The sequence below is a fragment of the Capra hircus genome, chromosome 15, assembly GCF_001704415.2.
Source record: "Capra hircus breed San Clemente chromosome 15, ASM170441v1, whole genome shotgun sequence".
In the NCBI taxonomy this organism is placed as follows: Eukaryota; Metazoa; Chordata; class Mammalia; order Artiodactyla; family Bovidae; genus Capra; species Capra hircus.
Window position 1 is genome coordinate 28,875,379 of NC_030822.1, and position 24,144 is coordinate 28,899,522.

Consider the following 24,144-nt stretch of genomic DNA (forward strand, 5'->3'; position numbering starts at 1 on the left):
GCACTCCTGTGCTGGGGCCTGTTGCTGAATTGCCACGTTGGATCACCTAGGCCCAAAACCACCCTTCTGCTAACGTTAAGAAAGAGAATCCACCCCCACATTCACGTAAACCTCACTAGGTTCGAATTCAGATCTGGGATGCTCCCTTCAGCCAGAAACACCTATCAAACCATAAGCTCATAGGCCTGAAAGGCTCCTGAGAACATGCTCGTCCAGCTTCAAGGCAGGAAGTCTCTTGCCGTCTCCCCAGCAGATCACTCAGTTTGCTTGCACATCTAGTGACAGGGAGCTCATTCCCTCTGAAATCCTAACTCTGCTTTTTGGCCCAGAGCATATCTGCTCTCTCTGCCCAGTCAGGCCAGTCCTTTACCTGTAGGAGACTATCCTGAAGAGGCTATACTTATCTAGATTAGATGCTCTTACCTTTCTGTTATTCCACATGGATACCATCTGAATAAACTGGTTTTCCTATCATTTTGAATGCTGAAGCAAGACATTCCAATATGGGGCATCTTCTAAAGCAAAAATGGCACCAGAACTCATATACAGTCTACATTTAGCCCAGATTTGCCTGAGATTGCTCTCCAGAGATAAGACTTTGACTAGAAACAGAACATTCATGAGTTTGCTTTACTGTATTCTCAACTCGGGCCTCTCCTCAGCCTGGCAAACCTGCATTGAGGAATGCACTCTAGTACTGTTCAAATAACACATCATCCCATTTGGTCCTGTGTGGGCAGAAGCATTCCTGATAGGCATGCCCTGTTACGAGTCCTCTTTGTCAAAACACTCTTTCTGAAGAGTTGGAGAGGAGGCATCTAGCAGCGGCACTGCCAAGGATCCAGGCCCCTTCTGTGCTCTACTGCAGACAGCAGGTGGAATAAAACCAAAATCCAAACTATTTTTTTCCTGGGTGTAAGGGCCTAAGGCCTTAAGGATAACTGTACGGAGAATGTACATCGGTCACACACAGACAAGAAAATCCATTAGTTGGCACTTGAGACAATCATATTTCCCTTACATAATTATCCATTCTCACTGGAACTTTTAAGGTTCTGTTGGAGGTTAAGGGTTGAACCACTGAGCAAAATCCCCTGCCCCTGGTGGCACAGCGTGGGGAGAAGGCAGGGCCAATAAGGGAGAATCTGCCACCATCTGGAGCCAGGGCCCAAAAGCTGCTCTTGAGCTCTCACAGCTTGATCTTTGAGGAGTACACTCCCTATTTTTACCCTTTATTAAATGAGAGGAAAGGAAGAACAAGCCTGGCCTTGCCTTGGCTTTGTCTAACTAGTTGTTAAGACCCCAGAAAAGGTAGAAAGGGAGGCACCCCAGTCTGAGGTTGCCTCCTACAACTGAGACAAGGCATTAAGGAAGCAATTATTCACAAAGCAAAGTGTGTAAATATTTTTCTTAGGAAAAAAATACTGATAATACATAGAACAATGTGCACATTCAGTCTTGGCACGTTTCCTTCATCCAATATAACCAGTTTCTAAACTGAAGACTTCTGTATATTTATCTTAACTGTGATGACGTGTCAAGATGCATTTCTGGATCACCTTTGGAGGAAAGCCTATTCAAGCAGCCTCTTTTCCTAGTATTCCACCCCTCAGAAAATAAAAAGCAGACCTGCTTCCTCATTGACACAAGAATAAGTCATTCTCGTTGAGTCACAACATAAGTAGCTATATTTACTTCTAAAAGCCAAGCCAAATGACCAATCTGTGGGTTGTTAAAAAATGGCTGGCCGAGAAAAATTAAGTCCCTATGGAGTTTTTGATTTTCAAAGAAAAGTGAAGAGCTGACTGTGTTCTAATCCCTGGTAGTTAAAAATGACAGGCTGTTCAGTCAAAATATATCATTTCCCAAGATTTCATGTTCACATTACTCTCACTATGGGGCAGGGCGGGCGGTTCCCTGTGTATTCAAGGGATCTGGGTACATTTTAATTGTCTGAAAAAAAAGCAGGAAGAAAAACCTGTTAAAATAATCATTTGGCTATCTCCTTCATGAGCAAATTGTGTGTGTGTGCAGCTTCGAGGACTTAAAGGACTATTGATTCAGACCTTAGATAACTGTAGTACAAAATATGACACAGGGCACTGAACCCCGAGTTCCTTGTTTCTTAAAGAGAAGGAGGGCATCAGGTGGGATAGTGTGGCTTGGGTAATTCCCATGCCCATTCCAGCTATATAACATTTTGTGATTATGATCCAGCCTTCATTTTTCTTCCCCTCCTCACCAGCTGGCCTTCCATCTCAATGGAAAGCCATGCAAGAAAAAGGAAAAGAATCCCAAGTTGCTGCCAGCTTTGGTGACAGGTCTGGTTCATGGAGAGGTTGGTAGGTTGCTAAGTTGAGATTTGAACCACCTCTGACCATGTCAGTGATCCACAGTCTTCCTCATTTCTTGGGGCTTTATGCTAAAAGCAGCTCCTGGAGAACTCTAATTGTCCTATAATCATGGGAGGAGAAAGATCATTCTCCTCTGGTAAAAGTACTTCAGAAACAGAAAGCAATATTGCAGTCAAGTTCACAGAACTGATGGGGGTATCTAAAATGTCCAAGGGTGCTGGATGGTACCTTGAATGGGCCATCCAAGATCATCACTATGGCCCTTTATGAAACCGTTAACGAACTCTCCGGCCACACATGCATTCAAATACATTCCAGGAGACACTGAGTTTAAGAGCATGGACTGTCCTTTCCTTCTTTATATCCATGACCCAGCACAGGGCTGGCAAAAGTTCGAAACTCAGTAAATACCTGTCAAATGGAACAAAAAGGATGAGCAACACAGCCTTCGGTCATCAGCTTCACCAGTCAAGCCATTGGCAGCTTTTCATCTTAGTTAGTTTGTAATCACATAGCAATTAATTAAGCAGCTTTAATCTCTTAAGGGCATTTTTAAGAGAAAATGAACAACAACAAAAAAACACAGAAGGCATTCATCACTAGTGCTTCCTCCAGGCAAAAATTTAAAGATTCCATTTAAAAAAATAAATGAAGCCATTTACAAAAGGTTTTCTTGGGAAGCTTCAGCCAGAAAGAATCAACCTTCTAAAAAGAGGCAATTATATGAAAGGGGCCCGGGGCTGCATACATAATCCCCAAACTTGACATCAACCCAACAGGCCCAGATAACTTCTTCCATCAGATACAATCAATGGGTCATGAACATGTTCCCAAAGTATCTTTCCCACATGTTAAAAAAAGGGCTTCGAGCCCCGTTCTCAGGAACCATGTTTCTTGAATTTCCCATTAGGATGACCTCCATCCTCCAACCTCTCATAACTTCGCCTTTAATAAGAAAAAACACAATGCATATACACAAGAAACAGAGTAAACAGAACGTGGGAAATTTCTATGGTGAAGCAGATTCCAATGATCTGTGAGAAATGTTTGTTTTGGGAGATAGCGTATCTTTCATTCTAGCTCACAAACCCTCCCCATCATTCTGTTTTCCTTCCGTGTCTTTTTCTCTAAAGAATTCATGTCAACAACTCCATTTGTGACCAACTTCACAATTAAGCAACAGGGGAGGGGAATTCTTTCAGAAGTGTTCAGGTTTTAGTAAAGTATGGGAAGCCTGTTAAAATACAGATAATATCTTAGTGGTTTTACCCTCCTCCAAAGCCAGGGAGATGAAAGATTAACCCTCCTCCTTCCTTAGCCTAAACTACTTTGCCTCTGTTTGAAGGACTGCTGCTCTGCTGGAAGTCTGGAAACAACTGTCAGTACCATTCAAGGCTCCACAGTAGGGGGTCACTAAACTGGATTCAGCTTTTGGAATATTCACGTAACAGATTTTCACTCTGCAACCTGATGCTGAAATTTGTTGCTACTACTAAGCAATTTCTTAAAATGAAAGTATTACTTTGGGGAAATATTTAAAATATATATCTTTTCTATTAAAAATATTCATCTTTTTTTTCCAAAAACTAAAATTAGCTCCAACTGAAAAGTTTTTCAAATTATTGGAGATACAGAAAAAGGTGACAAGTGGAAAAATAAGTGTCTTTGCTACTACCAATGAGACTAGCCTTCCAGTAACATTTACTAAGATTGAAAAGGAACTCCGTGAAATGGCAGTAACTGACATCTCTGAGGGTATTTAGTAAGTCACCCTCCCTGTCCTCTACAGACTACTGCCAGCTTTTCTATCCTGGGCACCAATATGCCCTCCAGCAGCTTTTGGAGGGCCCATGTTGCTGGGAGGACCTAAAACTGAAGTGGTGTGAAGATGAAGTAATGAGATTGGTGTATATCTTCTAAACACACATCTGCACGTGTGCACGCACAGACACACAGAACACACATATTCGGGTGAGTGACATTCCTCACCAAAGCAGCCACTGAGGAAGTCCCACATATCTCAGTGATTACCCAGGTACTTCAGACAGCTCTGGAACTCCTCTGGGAATTGTGTATGAGTTGCCCAAGAAAACGACTCTGACTGCTTTACAGCTGCACCTTGTTTCTGACTCCAAACCCTCTTGATAACCTACTTTCTGTTCCAAAGGTTTCCAATAGCTTCTGACTAGTTTCAAATTAAAATTCTTTTTCCTATAACCCAAAGATTAAAGAGAAGTAGGGAGGCAAATCTTCTAAGAATCAAAAGTAGGAGATACAGTAAATCCTTTGTGATCTGGATAAGCGAGTTATTGTTCTGGACCTTAGCTTCTGCCTTAGTAAGAGGAAGAAGCTGGAACAGACAACCATTAACGTCCTTTCCAGTTTGAATATTAGATGTCTAGATGTCTCCAGGCTATGCGGACAGTTCCAGAAATGTTTTCACCAAAGACAACATCATTGGAAAAACTGTGCAGCATCCAGCTGAGGCCACCTGAGGGGGACAGTGTACACTGGGATATGTAAGATCTGAAAGGCTTGTTAAAATGCTAGTCACGTGACTTTATAGTAACAGCTCATACATGCACAGGGAATGCCAGCCCACCAGGGATTCCCTAAAATTCTATCTTAATCCCTACTCTCAATAAGCCCAGATGGGCAGAAGCACCAAGCACCACCAGAGATGCAAAAGACACACGGTGTCACCTGCTAAGGAAAATAAACCCCAAAGGTCCATGGGACTGAATTGACCAGCTGCATCCAGCTAGACACCGTGTTTCCACAGTAGGGAGTCTCAGTGCTGTTCTTGCCTGACTTCTGGGCAAATTTTTTGGATTTTAGAACAACACTGCAGATAACGCTTGTCCAAAAGGAGAGTAATAATGAGGTCCAATCATAGTTTATCTAACAGAGTGGAACCCCAGGAAAACAGAAGGCTGTAAACTGGAGGGATGTGGATAACTATACAGTATATGTTTGCACTTCCAGTCAGTCTCAATTATCTGCACGTGGATTTTGCACAATCAATATTCAAAGCCCAGCCAGCTTTCTCTAGGCTCCCCTGGTATGTCCTTGGATTGCTGTCCATTATGGCAACCTCTTAAGTGTGGAAAAAATCCATGGGATTTGTTGTCGGGAGACCCAGCAATCAGTCTGGGCTGTGTATGCCCTTAGTAGTTGAGAGAACCTGAACATCTGCAATGCAGTTTCATCATCAAAAACTGGGGCTAATACCACTTACATGTGAGGTCTCCTGAAAAGACCAAATTAAACAATGACTATGAATGTGGTCTATCGACTATATAGTATTAATTAAGTGTTATTTTTTTAAAGAAGGAATGTAAATTAACTTTTGTAGAAGCATAAAAACTGATTTCATTAGGTATGTTTACTTGAAGCAAAGGTAAGAAGGGGGAACACAATCTTTTTGGATTTGCCAGAGAACTACACTGTTGCACTTCTTCGGAGAAAAAAAAAGATGGAACTAATTTTTATCTGCAAGGCTGATTTGAAACGCCACCTGCTGAAAGAAGTCAGGAGGTCTATCAATGTAAGAAGGCATCCCCTTTCTCCTCTGCCATCTAACCCTGGCCACTCTGCTCCTGAATCTCATGCCAAGCAGGTGCTGCCAGATTTGGCCCAGATACCCTAAGGGGTGGGCCACCCTAGGGAGTGAGGAGTGCTTCTGGCCTGGGTCACAGGGAGGCAGAGACGGAGTTCCCTTGGATATAGTCTACAAAGGCCCCAAAACCTCTCAGAATCATATTCGACAGTGTTTTGCCATTAAAAGAAACCCAAAGTGAGAACACTCATTTCTTCAGGGTAAATGATCAAGCTCAAAGACCTCTGAGAAAAACAGGTAACACTGTCCATCAGGTGCTACTTGGCCCCCGCCATGCTGCTGGACCGCAGGAGATACTGATCCACGCTTCCTTTTCGCCGACTCACAGTCCGCCTTTCGTTGTCAAACATGCGCTGCAACTGCAGAGCCAGCTGCCGGTCCTCTTCCTCTTGCTGCAATTTCTGCTCCATCTCTCGCAGCACTGGGTCTGTGGGGACCAGACCCACCTCGCCACTGCTTTGTCGCAGTTTCTTAAGGGAGCCATTCTGTTCCAAGTGCTTGGTCTTACAGCGTCTTTTCCTGCCCCGACGCAAGGAAGGAAGTGGCTCATCACCTAGGTTGTCTGCCAGAACACCATTAGGCAGATCAAAATGATTCACTGTCTTCAACTGTTTCTTTGTTTTGAGGACCCCACCCAAAACACTGTTTTTAGGTAGCACTGAGTTAACTGCTGAGATTTTCATAGTTGCTGTTATACAGGTTTTATCTAACTTGGCATCTGGGGGTGACCCTGACCTTTCCAACTGCTCTCTCTCCAAAGAAGTCCCACTGGCCCCCACTGGGAGTTCTGAAGAGCAGCAGGTTTCCAATGGGATCTCAGTGCTCTTTTTATGGTCACTGCCCTGTTCTGCTTTTGTCTGGCTAACAGAGGAAAAATAATCAAGGTCAGGGGCGGTAGGTCCTGTACACTCAGAGAGAACTTGCCCACTGGACAGTCTCGTATTTAAAGCCAGAAGAGGCTTCTCCTTGCTGGACTGCGTAACTTCAGAGACCAGTAAGTCGTCCCCTGTTTCTGGAGCCAGGGAGGTGAGGGTGGCTTTTGAAAGAGTCTTTTTGATCTGCCGCTCCTGAAAGATCTGCTCCCACTTTTTGAGGATCCGGGGACTAGCCTCATAAGAAGTCTGCTTCTGCAGGCTTCTGTTTAGGTTGCGGGGTGTTGACTTGATGATGAGGGGACTCAGCACACGGCCATCAGGGAGCCTCTTGGGAGGAGTACACGGTGAGCAGACAATGGGCTTGAAATGGTTTAGCTCTTCTGAGATGCTGTCGTTACTCTCAGGGCTGACAGAGCGCTCTGGCTTATGTAAGGAAGCCAAGGCTGACAGCGAGCTGAAGGGCAGGCGCTTCTCAACAGTCAGGTCGGGAGCCGAGAGGCAGCGGTGATTCCGGGTGGATAGCAGGACGCCGATGATGGGGTTGGAGGTGGGGGTCATGGCTGTGGCCTGAAAGAGATGAAAAGACTATGTCTACATACATATATAACCTTTTTCTTCATCATTCCTTCTTGATGGTAGAGGGGTAGAGAAGGGTAAGAAAAGACATAAAGGGTGATAACAAGTCTAAGAAATGCAGAAAATCCCTCATTTAGAGTGCACCCACCATTTAGAGAAATTCCTACACATGAAACAAATAATGAGATTAAAAACTTTTATGAAAAAACCTCATCTAGAATTTTGAAGAAGGTTTTTCTAGGCCTCATTCTACTTATCTTGCTACTAATTCAAACTCTCTCCTTCACATCTGCTTTGTAAAATTCTCCAACATAATGAGTTTGCCTAGGATCCACTGTGCCTCTTCTCATCTGAAACCATTCTCTTGTGGCCACGTGCAGGAGGCTATGGGACGGGACGAGAGAGCCCAAGAAGCAGCCTGTGTCTGAGGTCTACCTTGGCTCTGCTGGTTGGGGCTGCTCGGAGTCTGCTCTTTGCTCTGTCCTGACTGGTGTCACTGCAGCTCTGACTCCTTTCCATCTTGGAATTTAGGTTCCTAAAAGAGAATGAAGACAAAGCGTCAACCGTAGCCTATGACTGCTAAGGAAGAAAAAGATGACAGTCTCGTCTGTGCTTTCAAAGCTATGCAGCTATAACAGAAAATGCATTAATTAACAAAATAAGTCTAAGACCAAATCCTGTCCAAAGAGAGAGTTCTCCAGAGAGGACATCTGGTTTAAGTCTTTGTTTCCAAACTTAGATCCTGCCTAAATAACACAAGACCAATGAGAGCAGGCATTATTACTATCCCCATCTTACAGACTGGAAACTAAGTCTTGAAGAGACTAACTAAACAACTTGCCCAGAGGCTCACAGCTGACAAGAAGAGGGAACTGTGCATGGACTCACCTCTGACCCCAGGCCTTCCTTATGACCTCTGACCCATACAGTGTGCTGCTGAGTTGGGCATCCAGGCCTTCCAGAGTTGGAACCAAGGCTCAGAGGTTAAAGTGTCTGCCTCCAATGCGGGAGACCCGGGTTCGATCCCTAGGTTGGGAAGATCCCCTGGAGAAGGAAATGGCAATCCACTCCAGTATTCTTGCCTGGAGAATCCCATGGACGGAGGAGTTTGGTGCAGGCTACTATCCATGGGGTCGCAAAGAGTCAGACACAACTGAGCGACTTCACCTTCACCTTCAATGGCTATTTCACTCATGCTTAGAGAAATGTAGGGACACCTCACCTTCCTTCATAGAATGGATAGAGGTCCAGTGGATAAGAATCTGCCTTCCAGTCTAGGGGATGCAGGTTTGATCCCCCTTCAGGGAACTAAGATCTCACATGCCTCAGGCCAACTAAGCCCATGTACTGCAACAAGAAGTCCATGCTCCCCAAGAGAAGCCCCTGTGTGCTGCAACTAGAGAAAGCCCACACACTGCAAGGAAGAGCTAGTGCAGCCAAAAAAGAACTTTTAAAAATAATAGTAATTTTAAAAATAGGATGGATACAATATTAAATCACCTTTAGAAACATTTTTTTTTCCTTTGCTTAGGCCCAGACCTCTTCTCAAGCAATCTAAATCATCCATGAAACAAATATTTAAGTACTTATAAAACACCTAGCAATGCACTGGATTCCCATGTAGGGAGTAAAAATTAAATATGCTCTCTCCTTTAATCTACTACATTTAAGCTTCCAAAGGCCTACATCCTGGTGATTAAGCGTTTTCAAGATCACAAGATTTGTCTTGTGCATTATATTATGATTTTACAATGCAAACCAAAAACCAAAGTAGCTGTATTATAACACTGATCTTACTGGGTAACAGCTCTACTCAACAAGCATTTAACATACACTTACTATATGCCAGTCACCTATGAGCATTATCTGGGCACTGGAAATACAGAAAAGAATGAGGTACAGTCTAGGTCGTCAAGGAATCAGAGTCCAGTGGAGCAGACAAATAATTCAATATAACACAGTTAAATGGTACAGTGAAAAATTATGCCTAATAATTTTGCCTAATAATGGCATCAAAGAGTTATTAATTAATTACGTGGGATGGAGTGAGAACAGGGTTGGAAAAGCCTTCAGTGGCATATGTATTTTAAAGGATAAATAAGAATTTACCAGAAGACAAGGTGGACACGTAGCCATGCAGATGATCCCAAACAGAAATTATTTCCTTGAGTGATTTTACTTAGCTCTGGAATGGGATAGTCATATCTACTCTTTTGAGCAAAAGACTTAAAATTTTATGATAGCAGATTAGTTAAGAGAAAACTTATAATGGAGGTAATGAGGTACATGTCCTCTCCCAATTTGGGACCAGTCTGTCGTTCCATGTTTAGTTCTAAAGGTTGCTTCTTGAGCTGCATACAGATTTCTCAGGAGGCAGGTAAGGTGGTCTGATATTTCATGTCTTGAAGAATTTTCCACGGTTTGTTATGATCCACACAGTCAAAGCCTTTGGCGTAGTCAATAAAAAAGTAGATGTTTTTCTGGAACTCTCTTGCTTTTACGATGATCCAATGGATGTTAGCAATTTGATCTCTGATTCCTCTGCCTTTTCTAAATCCAGCTTGGACATCCGAAGTTCTTGGTTCATGTACTGTTAAAGCCTGGCTTGGAGAATTTTGAGTATTACTTTGCTAGCATGTGAGGTGAGAACAGTTGTGCAGTAGTCTGAGCATTCTTTGGCATTGCCTTTCTTAGGGACTGGAATGAAAACTGACTTTTTCCAGTCCTGTGGCCACTACTTTCCAAATTTGCTGGTGTATTGAATGCAGCACTTTCACAGCATCATCTTTTAGGATTTGAAGTAGCTCAACTGGAATTCCATCACCTCCACTAGCTTTGTTCGTAGTGATGCTTTCTATGGCCCACTTGACTTCACATTCTAGAATGTCTGGCTCCAGGTGGGTGATCACACCATTGTGGGTGTCTGGGTCATGATCTTTTTTGTATAGTTCTTTGTATTCTTGCCACTTCTTAATATCTTCTGTTTCTGTTAGGTCCATACCATTTCTGTCCTTTATCGTTACCATCTTTGCATGAAATGTTCCCTTGGTATCTCAAATTTTCTTGAAGAGATCTGTAGTCTTTCTCATTCTGTTGTTTTCCTCTATTTCTTTGCATTGATCACTTAGGAAGCCTTTCTTATCTCTCCTTGCTATTCTTTGGAACTCTGCATTCAGATGTATGTATCTTTCCTTTTCTCCTTTGACTTTTGCTTCTTTTCTCAGCTATTTGCAAGGCCTCCTCAGACAACCATTTTGCCTTTTTGCATTTCTTTTTCTTGGGGATGGTCTTCACTGCCTCCTGTACAATGTCACAAACCTCCGTCCATAGTTCTTCAGGCACTCTGTCTATCAGATCTAATTGCTTGAATCTATTTGTCACCCACTTTGTAACTGTAAGGGATTTGATTTAGGTCATATCTGAATGGTCTAGTAGTTTTCCCTACTTTCCTTAATTTCAGCCTGAATTTGGCAATAAGGAGTTCATGATCTGAGCCACAGTCAGCTCCCAGTCTTGTTTGCGCTGATTGTATAGAGCTTCTCCATCTTCGGCTGCAAAGAACAGAATCAATCTGATTTTGGTATTGACCATTTAGTGATGTCCATGTGTAGAGTCTTCTCTTGTGTTGTTGGAAGAGGGTGTTTGCTATGAACAGTGCGTTCTCTTTGCAAAACTCTGTTAAGCCTTTGCCCTGCTTCATTTTGTACTCCAAGGCCAAACTTGCCTGTTACTCCAGGTATCTCGACTTCCTACTTTTGCATTCCAGTCCCCTATGATGAAAAGGACATCTTCAGGGGGGCCTGGTGTGCTGCAGTCCATGGGGTTGCAAAGAGTCGAACACAATCGAACGACTGAACTAAACTGAACTAGAAGGTCTTGTAGGTCTTCACAGAACCATTCAACTTCAGCTTCTTTGCATTAGTGGTGGGGGCATAGACTTGAATTACTGTGATATTGAATGGTTTGCCTTGGAAACAAACAGAGATCATTCTGTCGTTTTTGAGATTGCACCCAAGTACTGCATTTCAGACTCTTCTGTGGACTGTGAGGACTACTCCATTTCTTCTAAGGGATTCTTGCCCACAGTAGTAGATATAATGGTTACCTGAATTAAATTCACCCCTTCTGGTCCGTTTTAGTGCACTGATTCCTAAAACGCAGATGTTCACTCTTGCCATCTCCTGTTTGACCACTTCCAATTTACCTTGTTTCATGGACCTAACATTTCAGGTCCCTATGCAATATTGTTCTTTACAGCATTGGACTTTACTTCCATCACCAGTCACATCCACAATTGGCTGTTGTTTTTGTTTTGGCTCAGCGTCTTCATTCTTTCTGGAGCTATTTATTGGGCACCTACTGACCTGTGGAGTTCATCTTTCAGTGTCATATCTTTTTGCCTTTTCATACTGTTTATGGGGTTCTCAAGGCAAGAATACTGAGGTGATTTGCCATTCCCTTCTCCTGTTTAATTTAATTATAACTATTCTGTTTTTTTTGTGTGTGTTTGTGCTACTGCAAATAAAATTGCTCTAATTATATTTTCACAGTGTTCACTGCTAATATAAAAAATGCAACTGATTTTTGTGTGGTGATCTTGCATCCTGCAACTTTCCTAAATTCATTTATTAGTTTTTTCATGAATTCCTTAGGATTTTCTATGAATAATACCATAACATCTGTGAACAAGGATGTGAAAGGAAGAATACTTGCTCCTTTGCAATCAGGATGCTTTTCTTTTCTTTCACAGTTTTACTGAGCTATGTTTGACATATATTGTATAAGTTTAAGGTGTACAAAGTGTTGGCATTTGATACACACATATTGTGAAAGGATTCCATAGCGAGGTTAGTTAACACCTCCATCACCTTATGTAATTACCATTTATTTTGAAGGGTGAAGAACATTTAAGACCCGCTCTCTTAGCAACTTTCAAACACATAAATACAGTATTGTTAAGTATAATCACCATGCTGTACATTAGATGCCTAGAATCTATTCACCTTAGAATTGGAAATTTATACCCTGTGACCAACATTCCCCCATTTACTCTGCCTTCTGCCGACCACCATTATACTCTGTTTTTATGAGTTTGGCTTTTAAAGATTCCATATGTAATTGACATACAATATTGTCTTTCTCTCTGACATAACTTTGCTTAGTGCAATGCCCTCAAGGTCCATCCACACTGTTGAAAATGGCAGAAATTTCTTATTTCTAGTATCTGAGTAATATTATATATACATATACGTATCTCACATTTTCTTTATCCATTCTTCCATGGACGGACACTTAAAGATTGTTTCCATGTCTTGGCTATTATGAATAATGATGCAATGAATGTGGGAGTGCAGATAGCTCGTGGAGATTCTGATTTCATTTCTTTGTGTATATACCCAGAAGTGGACTTGCTGGATCATATGGTAGTTGGAATGTTTGCTTTTGAATTATATATGTACCTTATTTTGGATATTAATCCCTTCTCAAATATATGATTTGCAAATATTTTCTCCCATTCTGTAGGTCGCCTTTTCATTTTGTTGACTGTTTCTTTTGCTGTGCAGAGCTTTCTAGTTTGATGCAGTCCCACTGACATCTGCTTTTGTCGCTCAGTGTCATCTCCAAAAATGACTGCCAGACAAGGTCAAGGAGCTTTCTCTCTAGGCTTTCTTTTAGGAGTTTTACACATCCAGGTCTTATTGGTTAAAAGTTTAATCTATTTGAAGTTAATTTTTATGAGTGATATAAAATAGGGGCCCAATTTCATTTTTTTGCCTGCAATTTTCCAGTTTTCTCCAGCACCATTTACTGAAGGGACCATCCTTTCTCCACTGAGTGTTTTTAGGCTCTCTTGTCTCATATTAAGTTCAGTCGCTCAGTTGTGTCCGACTCTTTGCAACGCCATGAATCGTATCACGCCAGGCCTCCCAGGGGGCCTCCCATCACCAACTCCCGGAGTTCACTGAGACTCACGTCCATTGAGTCAGTAATGCCATCCAGCCATCTCATCCTCAGTCGTCCCCTTCTCCTCCTGCCCCCAATCCCTCCCAGCATCAGGGTCTTTTCCAATGAGTCAACTCTTTGCATGAGGTGGCCAAAGTACTGGAGTTTCAGCTTTAGCATCATTCCTTCCAAAGAAATCCCAGGGCTGATCTCCTTCAGAATGGACTGGCTGGATCTGCTTGCAGTCCAAGGGACTCTCAAGAGTCTTCTCCAACACCACAGTTTGAAAGCGTCAATTCTTCAGCACTCAGCTTTCTTCACAGTCCAACTCTCACATCCTTACATGACTACTGGAAAAACCATAGCCTTGACTAGATAGACCTTAGTCAGCAAAGTAATATCTCTGCTTTTGAATATGCTGCCTAGGTTGCTCATAACTTTTCTTCCAAGGAGTGTCTTTTAATTTCATGGCTGCAGTCACCATCTGCAGTGATTTTGGAGCCCCCCAAAATAAAATCTGACACTGTTTCCACTGTTTCCTCATCTATTTCCTATGAAGTGATGGGACCAGATGCCATGATCTTTGTTTCTGAATGTTGACCTTTAGGCCAACTTTTTCACTCTCCACTTTCACTTTCATCAAGAGGCTTTTTAGTTCCTCCTCACTTTCTGCCATAAGGGTGGTGTCATCTGCATATCTGAAGTTATTGATATTTCTCCTGGCAATCTTGATTCTAGCTTGTGCTTCTTCCAGCCCAGCATTTCTCATGATGTATTCTGCATATAAGTTAAACAAGAAGGGTGACAATATACAGCCTTGACATACTCCTTTTCCTATTTGGAACCAGTCTGTAGTTCCATGTCCAGTTCTAACTGTTGCTTCCTGACCTGCATACAGGTTTCTCAAGAGGTAGGTCAGGTGGTCTGGTATTCCCATCTCTTTCAGAATTTTCCAGTTTACTGTGATCCACACAGTCAGAGGCTTTGGCATAGTCAATAAAGCAGAAATAGATGTTTTTCTGGAACTCTCTTGCTTTTTCCATGATCCAGCGGATGTTGGCAGTTTGATCTCCGGTTCCTCTGCCTTTTCTAAAACCAACTTGAACATCAGTAAGTTCACAGTTCACGTATTGCTGAAGCCTGGCTTGGAGAATTTTGAGCATCACTTTACTAGCGTGTGAGATGAGTGCAATTGTGCAGTAGTTTGAGCATTCTTCAGCATTGCTTTTCTTTGGGATTGGAATGAAAACTGATCTTTTCCAGTCCTGTGGCCACTGCTGAGTTTTCCAAATTTGCTGACATATTGAGTGCAGCACTTTCACAGCATCATCTTTCAGGATTTGAAATAGCTCAATTGGAATTCCATCACCTCCACTAGCTTTGCTCATAGTGATGCTTTCTAAGGCCCACTTGACTTCACATTCCAGGATGTCTGGCTCTAGGTGAGTGATCACACCATCGTGATTATCTTGGTCTCGAAGATCTTTTTTGTACAGTTCTTCTGTGTATTCTTGCCACCCCTTCTTAATATCTTCTGCTTCTGTTAGGTCCATACCATTTCTGTCCTTTATCAACCCCATCTTTGCATGAAATGTTCCCTTGTTATCTCTAATTTTCTTGAAGAGATCTCTAGTCTTTTCCATTCTGTTCTTTTCCTCTATTTCTTTGCATTGACCACTGAGGAAGGCTTTCTTATCTCTTCTTGCTATTCTTTGGAACTCTGCATTAAGATGCATATATCTTTCCTTTTCTCCTTTGCTTTTCTCTTCTCTTCTTTTCACAGCTATTTGTAAGGCCTCCCCGGACAGCCATTTTGCTTTTTTGCATTTCTTTTCCATGGGGATGGTCTTTTTTTTTTAATTTTTATTTTTACTTTATTTTACTTTACAATACTGTATTGGTTTTGCCATACATTGATATGAATCCACCACAGGTGTACATGCGTTCCCAAACATGAACCCGCCTCCCACCTCCCTCCCCATAACATCTCTCTAGGTCATCACCGTGCACCAGCCCCAAGCATGCTGTATCCTGCATCAGACATAGACTGGAGATTCGATTCTTACATGATAGTATATATGTTTCAATGCCATTCTCCCAAATCATCCCACCCTCTCCCTCTCCCTCTGAGTCCAAAAGTCCGTTATACACATCTGTGTCTTTTTAGCTGTCTTGCATACAGGGTCGTCATTGCCATCTTTCTAAATTCCATATATATGTGTTAGTATACTGTATTGGTGTTTTTCTTTCTGGCTTACTTCACTCTGTATAATCGGCTCCAGTTTCATCCATCACATCAGAACGGATTCAAATGTATTCTTTTTAACAGCTGAGTAATACTCCATTGTGTATATGTACCACAGCTTTCTTATCCATTCATCTCTGATGGACATCTAGGTTGTTTCCATGTCCTGGCTATTATAAACAGTGCTGCGATGAACATTGGGGTACATGTGTCTCTTTCAATTCTGGTTTCCTCGGTGTGTATGCCCAGCAGTGGGATTGCTGGGTCATAAGGCAGTTCTATTTGCAATTTTTTAAGGAATCTCCACACTGTTCTTCATAGTGGCTGTACTAGTTTGCATTCCCACCAACAGTGTAGGAGGGTTCCCTTTTCTGCACACCCTCTCCAGCATTTATTGCTTGCAGATTTTTGGATCGCAGACATTCGGAAAATATAAGCAAGGTGAAAAGACAGCCTTCTGAATGGGAGAAAATAATAGCAAATGAAACAACTGACAAACAACTAATCTCAAAAATATACAAGCAACTTATGCAGCTCAATTCCGGAAAAATAAACGACCCAATCATAAAATGGGCCAAAGAACTAAATAGACATTTCTCCAAAGAAGACATACGGATGGCTAACAACACATGAAAAGATGCTCAACATCACTCATTATTAGAGAAATGGGGATGGTCTTGATCCCTGTCTCCTGTACAATGTCACAAACCTTCGTCCATAGTTCATCAGGCACTCTATCAGATCTAGGCCCTTAAATCTATTTCTCACTTCCACTGTACAATCATAAGGGATTTGATTTAGGTCATACCTGAATGGTCTAGTGGTTTTCCCTACTTCAATTTCAGTCTGAATTTGGCAATAAGGAGCTCATGATCTGAGCCACAGTCAGCTCCTGGTCTTGTTTTTGTTGACTGTATAGAGCTTCTGCATCTTTGGCTGCAAAGGATATAATCAATCTGATTTCGGTGTTGACCATCTGGTGGTGTCCATGTGTAGAGTCTTCTCTTGTGTTGTTGGAAGAGGGTGTTTGCCATGACCAGTGCATTTTCTTGGCAAAACTATATTTTTCTTTGCCCTGCTTCATTCCGTATTCCAAGGCCAAATTTGTCTGTTACTCTAGGTGTTTCTTGACTTCCTACTTTTGCATTCCAGTCCCCTATAATGAAAAGGACATATTTTTTGGGTGTTAGTTCTAAAAGGTCTTGTAGGTCTTCATAGAACCGTTCAACTTCAGCTTCTTCAGCGTTACTGGTTGGGGCATAGACCTGGATTACTGTGATACTGAATGGTTTGCCTTGGAGACGAAGAGATCATTCTGTTGTTTTTGAGACTGCATCCAAGTACCGCATTTCGGACTCTTTTGTTGACCATGATGACTACTCCATTTCTTCTGAGGGATTCCTACCCGCTCATCTGAGTTAAATTCACCCATTCCAGTCCATTTTAGTTCGCTGATTGCTAGAATGTCAACGTTCACTCTTGCCATCTCTTGTTTGACCACTTCCAATTTGCCTTGATTCATGGACCTGGCATTCCAGGTTCCTATGCAATATTGCTCTTTACAGCATCAGACCTTGCTTCTATCACCAGTCATGTCCACAACTGGGTATTGTTTTTGCTTTGGCTCCATCCCTTCATTCTTTGTGGAGTTATTTCTCCACTGATCTCCAGTAGCATGTTGGGCACCTACTGACCTGGGGAGTTCCTCTTTCAGTATCCTATCATTTTGCCTTTTCATACTGTTCATGGGATTCTCAAGGCAAGAATACTGAGGTGGTTTGCCATTCCCTTCTCCAGTGGACCATATTCTGTCAGACCTTTTCACCATAACCACCCGTCTTGGGTGGCCCCACGGGCATGGCTCAGTTTCATTGAGTTAGAAGGCTATGGTCCTAGTGTGATTAGATTGACTAGTTTTCTGTGATTATGGTTTCAGTGTGTCTGCCCTCTGACGCCCTCTTGCAACACCTACCGTCTTACTTGGGTTTCTCTCACCTTGGATGTGGGGTATCTCTTCACAGCTGCTCCAGCAAAGTGCAGCCACTGCTCCTTACCTTGAATGAGGGGTATCTCCTCACCGCCGCCCCTCCTGACCTTGAACATGGAATAGCTCCTCTAGGGCCCCCTGCGCCCGCACAGCCACCGCTCCTTGGACGTGGGGTCTCATATTAGTTGACTGTATGTGCACGGGCTTATTACTGAACTCATTAGTTAGCTCTAATAAGTTTTTTGGTGGAATCTTTAGGATTTTCTTTTCTTTAGGATGATATAAGATGGTATCATCATAAACAAGAACAATTTTACTTCTTCCTTTCCAATGTGGATGCCTTTTATTTGTTTTTCTTCCTTGACTGCTGCAGTTGGGACTTTCAGTACTATACTGAATAGGAGTGGTGAGAGTGGGCATCCTTGTTTGGCTCCTGATCTTACAGGAAAATCTTTCAACCTTTCATTCATGCATATGATGTTAGCTGTGGGCTTGTCATATATGGCCTGTATTAGTATGTTCCTTCTATGCCCAATTTGTTGAGAGTTTTTATCATGAAAGGATATTTGTATTTTGTTGAACACTTTTTCTGCATTAAGATCTTACAATTTTCATCTTTCATTCTATCAATGTGGTATATCACATTTATTGATTTACCTGTGTTGAACCACCCTTGTGACCCAAGGGTAAAACCAGTTGATCATGGTGTGTGATTCTTCCAATTTGTTACTGAATTCAGTTTGCTAATAGTTTGTTTGGAATATTTAACCAAGGATATTGACCTCTAGTCTTTTCTTATAGTATCTTTATTTGGCTTTGGTATCAGGGTAATGCTGGGTTTGTAAAATGAGTTAGGGAGTGTTCCCTCCCCTACGGTTTTTTGAAAAAGTTAGATAAGGGTCAGCATATTAATTCTTCTTTAAATGTTTGGTAGAATTCACCAGGGAAACCATCTGGTCCTGAGTTTTTCTTTGTTGGGAGGTATTTCACTACTGATTCAATTTCATTACTCATTATTTGTCTATTCAGATTTCCAATTTCTTCATAATTCAATCTTGGTAGGTTGCATGTTTTTAAGAATTCATCCATTTCTTCTAGGTAATCTAATTTGTTGGCATATAATTGTTCACAGTAGTTTTTTGGGATCCTTTGTGCTACTGTGGTATCGAGTGTGATGTCTCCTCTCACATTTCTGATTTTTTTTTTTTTTAGTCTTTTTCCCCTTAGTTAGCCTAACTAAAAGTTTAGTAATTTTTTTCTCTTCAAAATATCAGCTCTCGGTTTCACTGGTCTTTTCAATTGTTTTCCTGGTCTCCATTTATTTCTGCTCTGGTCTTTGTTATTTTCTTTCTTCTGCAATCTTAGGCTTAAGTTGCTCTTCTTTTTCTAGTTCCTACAGGTATAAAGTTAGATTGTTTATTTGAGCTCTTTCTTTTTCTTAATAGGTCTTCCCTGGTGACTCTATCGGTAAAGAGTCAGCCTGCAATGTGGGAGACTAGGGTTTAGTGCTTGGGTTGGGAAGATCCCCTGGAGAAGGAAATGGCAGTCCACCCCAGTATTCTTGCCTGGAGAATTCCATGAACAGAAGAGCCTGGTGGGTTACAGTCCACAGACTCACAAAGAGTTGGACACAACTGAGTGACTAACGCTTTCACACTATATACTTCCTTCTCAGAACTGCTTTTGGTGCATCCCATGCGTTTTGGTATGCTGTGTTTCCACTTTTGCTTCTTTCAAGGTATTTTTTATTTCGCTTTTAATTTCTTCTTTGGCTACCAGGTTGTTCAGGAGCATGAATTTTCCAGTTTTCCTCCTCTTACTCATTTTGAGTTTCATACCATTCTGGTCAGAAAAGATACTACGTATGATTCCGACCTTCTTAAATTTGCTGACCTGCTTTGTGACTTGTATCATCTATCCTACAGAATGTTCCATATGCAGTTGAGAAGAATGTGTATTCTGCTGTTGGGTGGAATGTTCTATATATGTCTGTTTGGCTCATTTGGTCTAAAATATAGTTCAGGTCCAATATTTCCTTATTGATCTTCTGTCTGGGTGAGCCATCCACTGTTGAAAGTAGAGTGCTAGAGTCCTCTACTAATATTTGTATTGTTGTCAGTTTCTCCCTTTGGATCTGTTAGTATTTGCTTAAAATATTTTGGTGCTCCAATTTTGGATGCATATATTATATATTTATGATTATTTTATCTTCTTGATGAATTGACCCCTTTTTCATTATATAACGCCTTTTTGTCTGCTCCTACCATTTTTGGCTTAAAGTCCATTCTCTTTTCCCACTTCGGTTTTCATTTGTATATAGCATCTTTTCCCATCCTTTTCATTTACAGCCTACCTGTATCAGCCTCTTGTAGGCAGTATATAGTTGAGTCTTGTTTCTTTATTCAACTTGCCACTATATGTCTTGTGATTGGAGAATATAATGCATTTACAGTTAGAGTAATTATTGATAGGTAAAGATTTACAATGCCATCTTAGTCAGTTCCTAGTAGTTCTGTACTTCTCCTCTTTTAGCCTTCTCTTGTGGCCTGCCTTTGTGAACTGATAATTTTCTATAAAAGTATGCTTTGACGTCTTTGTATTTTTTGTGAATTTACTGTAGGTTTTTGCTTTGTGGTTATCATGAGGCCTACATAAAACATAGATATGAGAGTCTATTTTATGCTTGATAACAACTTATCTTCGATCACATACAAAACTTTATGCTTTTACTCTCCTCCATTTTGTTTCTGATGTCACAAGACACTTTATGTCTTTTTATATTGTGTATTCATCAACAAATTAGTTTAGCCATAGTTATTTTTCAACACTCTTGTCCTTTTAACATTTATACTAGAATTAAGTGGTTAACTGAGAACTTCCCAGGTGGCTCAGTGGTAAGTGATTAATGAGGACAGCCTGTCTGCCAACACAGGAGATGCAGGTTTGATCCCTGGGTCAGGAAGATTCCCTGGAAAAGGAAATGGCAACCCACTCCAGTATTCTTGCCTGGAGAATCCCATGGACAGAGGAGCCTGGCGAGCTGTAGTCCACGGGGTCACAAAGCATCAGACACAACTTAGTGACTAAACAATAACAATAAATGTTAACACATCACCATGTTACATTATTATTCTTAACCCTAACCCCTCCCAGCTAGTGACTGTTCTAATGTTTAGATCAGAACATCTCTACAATGATAGTTCTATCAAAGGGGCAGTGAGGGGTGTTCCCTTGGTAACTAATGAGCCAACCTGACATCAGTTTTCTTTATAATTAATAACCTCCCTCTCTCTCTGGTTGTGAAGATCACTGCCGTGTCCTGCCTGCTGTCTGCTGCACACAGTGGGACGTCACTCGAGTACCTTGCTTCAGACATGGAAGATCCCTCTTTAATCCCATTAAACTATTGATGTCTATATTACTGCCTCTGGGCTCTTTCTTTAGTCTTGAGGCAGGGCAAATACAGGCTTGCAGACCTACAGGGTACAGCTCAACAGACACTGGGAGCATGCACAGGGAGCTGGCCACAGGGTCAGAGCATTTGTGAATGAGGCATGTGGAATGATGGGAGTGCCCACTGGCCAATGGGGAGGAGGCACAGGAGAGGTATCCCCAGTGGCTTGTGGGTGATGTCTGTAATGCAATTAGTAAGAGCTTCATCTCTTTGAAACCCTCTGGAGTACTATCTACTGCTTTCCTAACCTCTTCCTTTTGCTCAGTCACAGAGCTCATGATTCAGTACCCTGGTTGAGGCAGAAGAGAAATGGGCTTCGTCTACAGTTGGAGCCTTTTAATTAGAGAGTTTACCAATAAGGAAGGACTTCTGCCACTTTTCTATTTGTTTTCTACATGTCTTACACCATTTTTATTCCATAATGCCTCCAATAATGCCTTCTTTTGTGTTAGATATCTCCTACTATAACCATTTTGATTTTCTTCTTATTTCTTTAACCATATGTGTTATTTTCTTAGTGGTTGTCCCAGGGATTACAATTAATATCTTATTTGAAAACAATATTTCAAATTAATGCCAACTCAATTTCAGTAGCATATATACGCTTTTTTCCTATATAACTCTACTCCCCCAATGTTGTTATTATCACATGAAGGTCACAAAAATCATGAGTGTGAAAATATTGTGGAAACTATCAACATAATATATACATATTATTATTGCAGTATTTGGTCAGGTTAAGAGGCTTCAGTGCTGGCTGAGAACAGTCAGCAGTGAACTTGATAATGTTCCTAAGATTTAAGAGCTCAAACAATACCTTTGCTAAAAAAAACCAGAGAAGTAATAACACCTCCCACCTTTGTGCACATCCATTTCTATACTCCCAAGCCCTAACAAGTACCTGAAACACAGTGGATATATTTAATAAATTTCTTATAAGTAAATAAAAATATGTACCGAAATACCTATGACCTCCTTAAGGAAAGGAGAGAAAACCTCAGTATTTACTAGGAATCTATTATCTCTCAGGTATTGTATGTTTTAAATATATTATATCTCATTTAAACCATACAGAAACCCTGTAAATCAGCATCCCCAATTTTACAGACAAAGAACTGGAGGAAGTGATTTTTTTTCCAGGTCACACATGAATCTCCAAACTTCTAAGGCATGTGCTCTTTCTCCCTCAGCATACTGATCTCGCAGTCCGCTCTATTCTGCCACAGAACAGATCCAGCACATCTAGGGAAGTTCTCTTTTCCAAACACACAATGAAGTCATAAACAAGAGAAAGCAGCATTGTCTGAAAGGTTTCTAGCTTAAAATTTCCACTGCCAAGGGACCAGATGGTTTCTGGGATGTCTCGTTAAGCTAAAAATACCCACAACCACAATGAGTCTGACTTACAAACAAAGAAGAGGAGGAGCAGCCAGTGTCAACATGCAGCTGGAAAGCTAGAAGACTTAATGCTTATGAAACACTGCTTAAAGGGTTTTCAAATGGTAATACATGATATAAAACATGAGATAGCTCATGTTATTAATTGCTTACTCATCACTCTCCCTCACATACCCATACCACATTAGTTCCCCCCGCCCCGCCACACTATTTTCTTAATCAGACTCTCAGGCCTGGCAGAGATGAGTCCCACCAAGAAGCTGAAGGCAAGAGAGGATCCTGCTCCCAGCCCCTAACCTAGGTATGTGAGGCCCCTCACCCCAACACATACATACCTAGGTAAAAGCAGAAGCAGCTTCCTAGGGCCCAACTGTAGCTGCCACGCACCCAGAAATGGATAAGATTTTGTTACAACCCTTCCCTTGAATATTTATTATTGGGTTATCTGCCTTGTGTACACTAGCATTCTTTTTTTTTTTAAGTGTACAATTTAATGGTTTTAGTATATTCACAGTTATTTAACCATTACCACAATTTTAGAACATTTCCATCACCTCATAAAGAAACCTCAATACCCTTTAGCCATCACTCCTAAAACCCCACTTCTCCTCCAGCACTAAGCAACCACTGATCCACTTTCTGTCTATATGTATTTGCCTACTATGGACATACACTAGTATTTGTTTGCTGATGGATGGAACCATTGTTTCCACAGCTATATTTCAAAAGTAATGCAAAAGGATTTGAATTCACTCAAACAACAGGATAACCGGGCAGCTTCTTACCCAGCTCTATACAACTTTGTGGTTTTTTAGAAGAAAGTGAAAGTGAAAGTGAAGTCGTGCCCGACTCTGCGACCCCACGGACAGTAGCCTGCACCAAGCTCTTCCATCCATGGGATTTTCAAGGCAAGAGTACTGGAGTGGGTTGCCACTTCCTTCTCCAGGGAATCTTCCCAACCCAGGGATCGAACCCAGGTCTCTCACATTGTAGACAGATACTTTACCATCTGAGCCACCAGGGAAGTCCTTTTTAGAACAAGACAATGTATAAATTATTTAAACAAACAGAAAGAAGGAAGCTCTCTGTTACAAAGGTAGATCATTTCAAGACAAAGCTCTAAGTGCAGAGTCTTTTGTCACAGGATTCTGACGACGGTTTGCTAGAAAGAGCACAGGTTTGTGGAGTCAAGAGAGACCTGAGTTCCAATTTCATCTCTGTCACTTTATTGAGGTGAGAAGTTCTAGGGTGAATTGCTTAATCTCTTTGAGCTGCATTTACCTTAGCTGAAAAATAAGAATGTTAGAAATCTTACAGGATTAATGTAGAAGCTAAAGGAAATGAGGTATGTAAAGTACTGAATACGGTAGAAGACCTGGGAGAAAGCTCGTTCCCTGATGCTACTTGTCACCATCCTGCCATATCCCTCTGAAAACCACCAGTATATTCCTATTGTAGTGTAACAGAGAGATTCAGTTCAGTTCAGTCTTTGCTACTCCTTGAATTGCAGCACACCAGGCTTCCCTGTCCATCACCAACTCCCAGCGCTTACTCAAACTCATGTCTACTGAGTTGGTGATGCCATCCAATCATCTCATCCTCTGTCATCCCCTTCTCCCGCCTTCAATCTTTCCCACCATCAGGGTCTTTTCCAAGGAGTCAGTTCTTTGCATCAGGTGGCCAAAGTACTGGA

At 41.5% G+C, this 24,144-nt stretch overlaps 1 protein-coding gene across 1 annotated transcript in view; it reads right to left on the bottom strand.

The window, feature by feature from the left end:
• RNF169 (ring finger protein 169) overlaps positions 2,869-24,144 on the bottom strand; it is a 93,956-nt gene continuing 72,680 nt past the window's right edge. Inside the window, exons 5-6 of the mRNA XM_018059348.1 lie at positions 7,860-7,959; positions 2,869-7,415 (exon numbers count right to left, since the gene is read on the bottom strand). Coding sequence (XP_017914837.1) covers positions 6,231-7,415; positions 7,860-7,959 — 1,285 coding nt within the window. The 3' untranslated portion in view covers positions 2,869-6,230. The remainder of the gene's footprint in view (positions 7,416-7,859; positions 7,960-24,144) is intronic.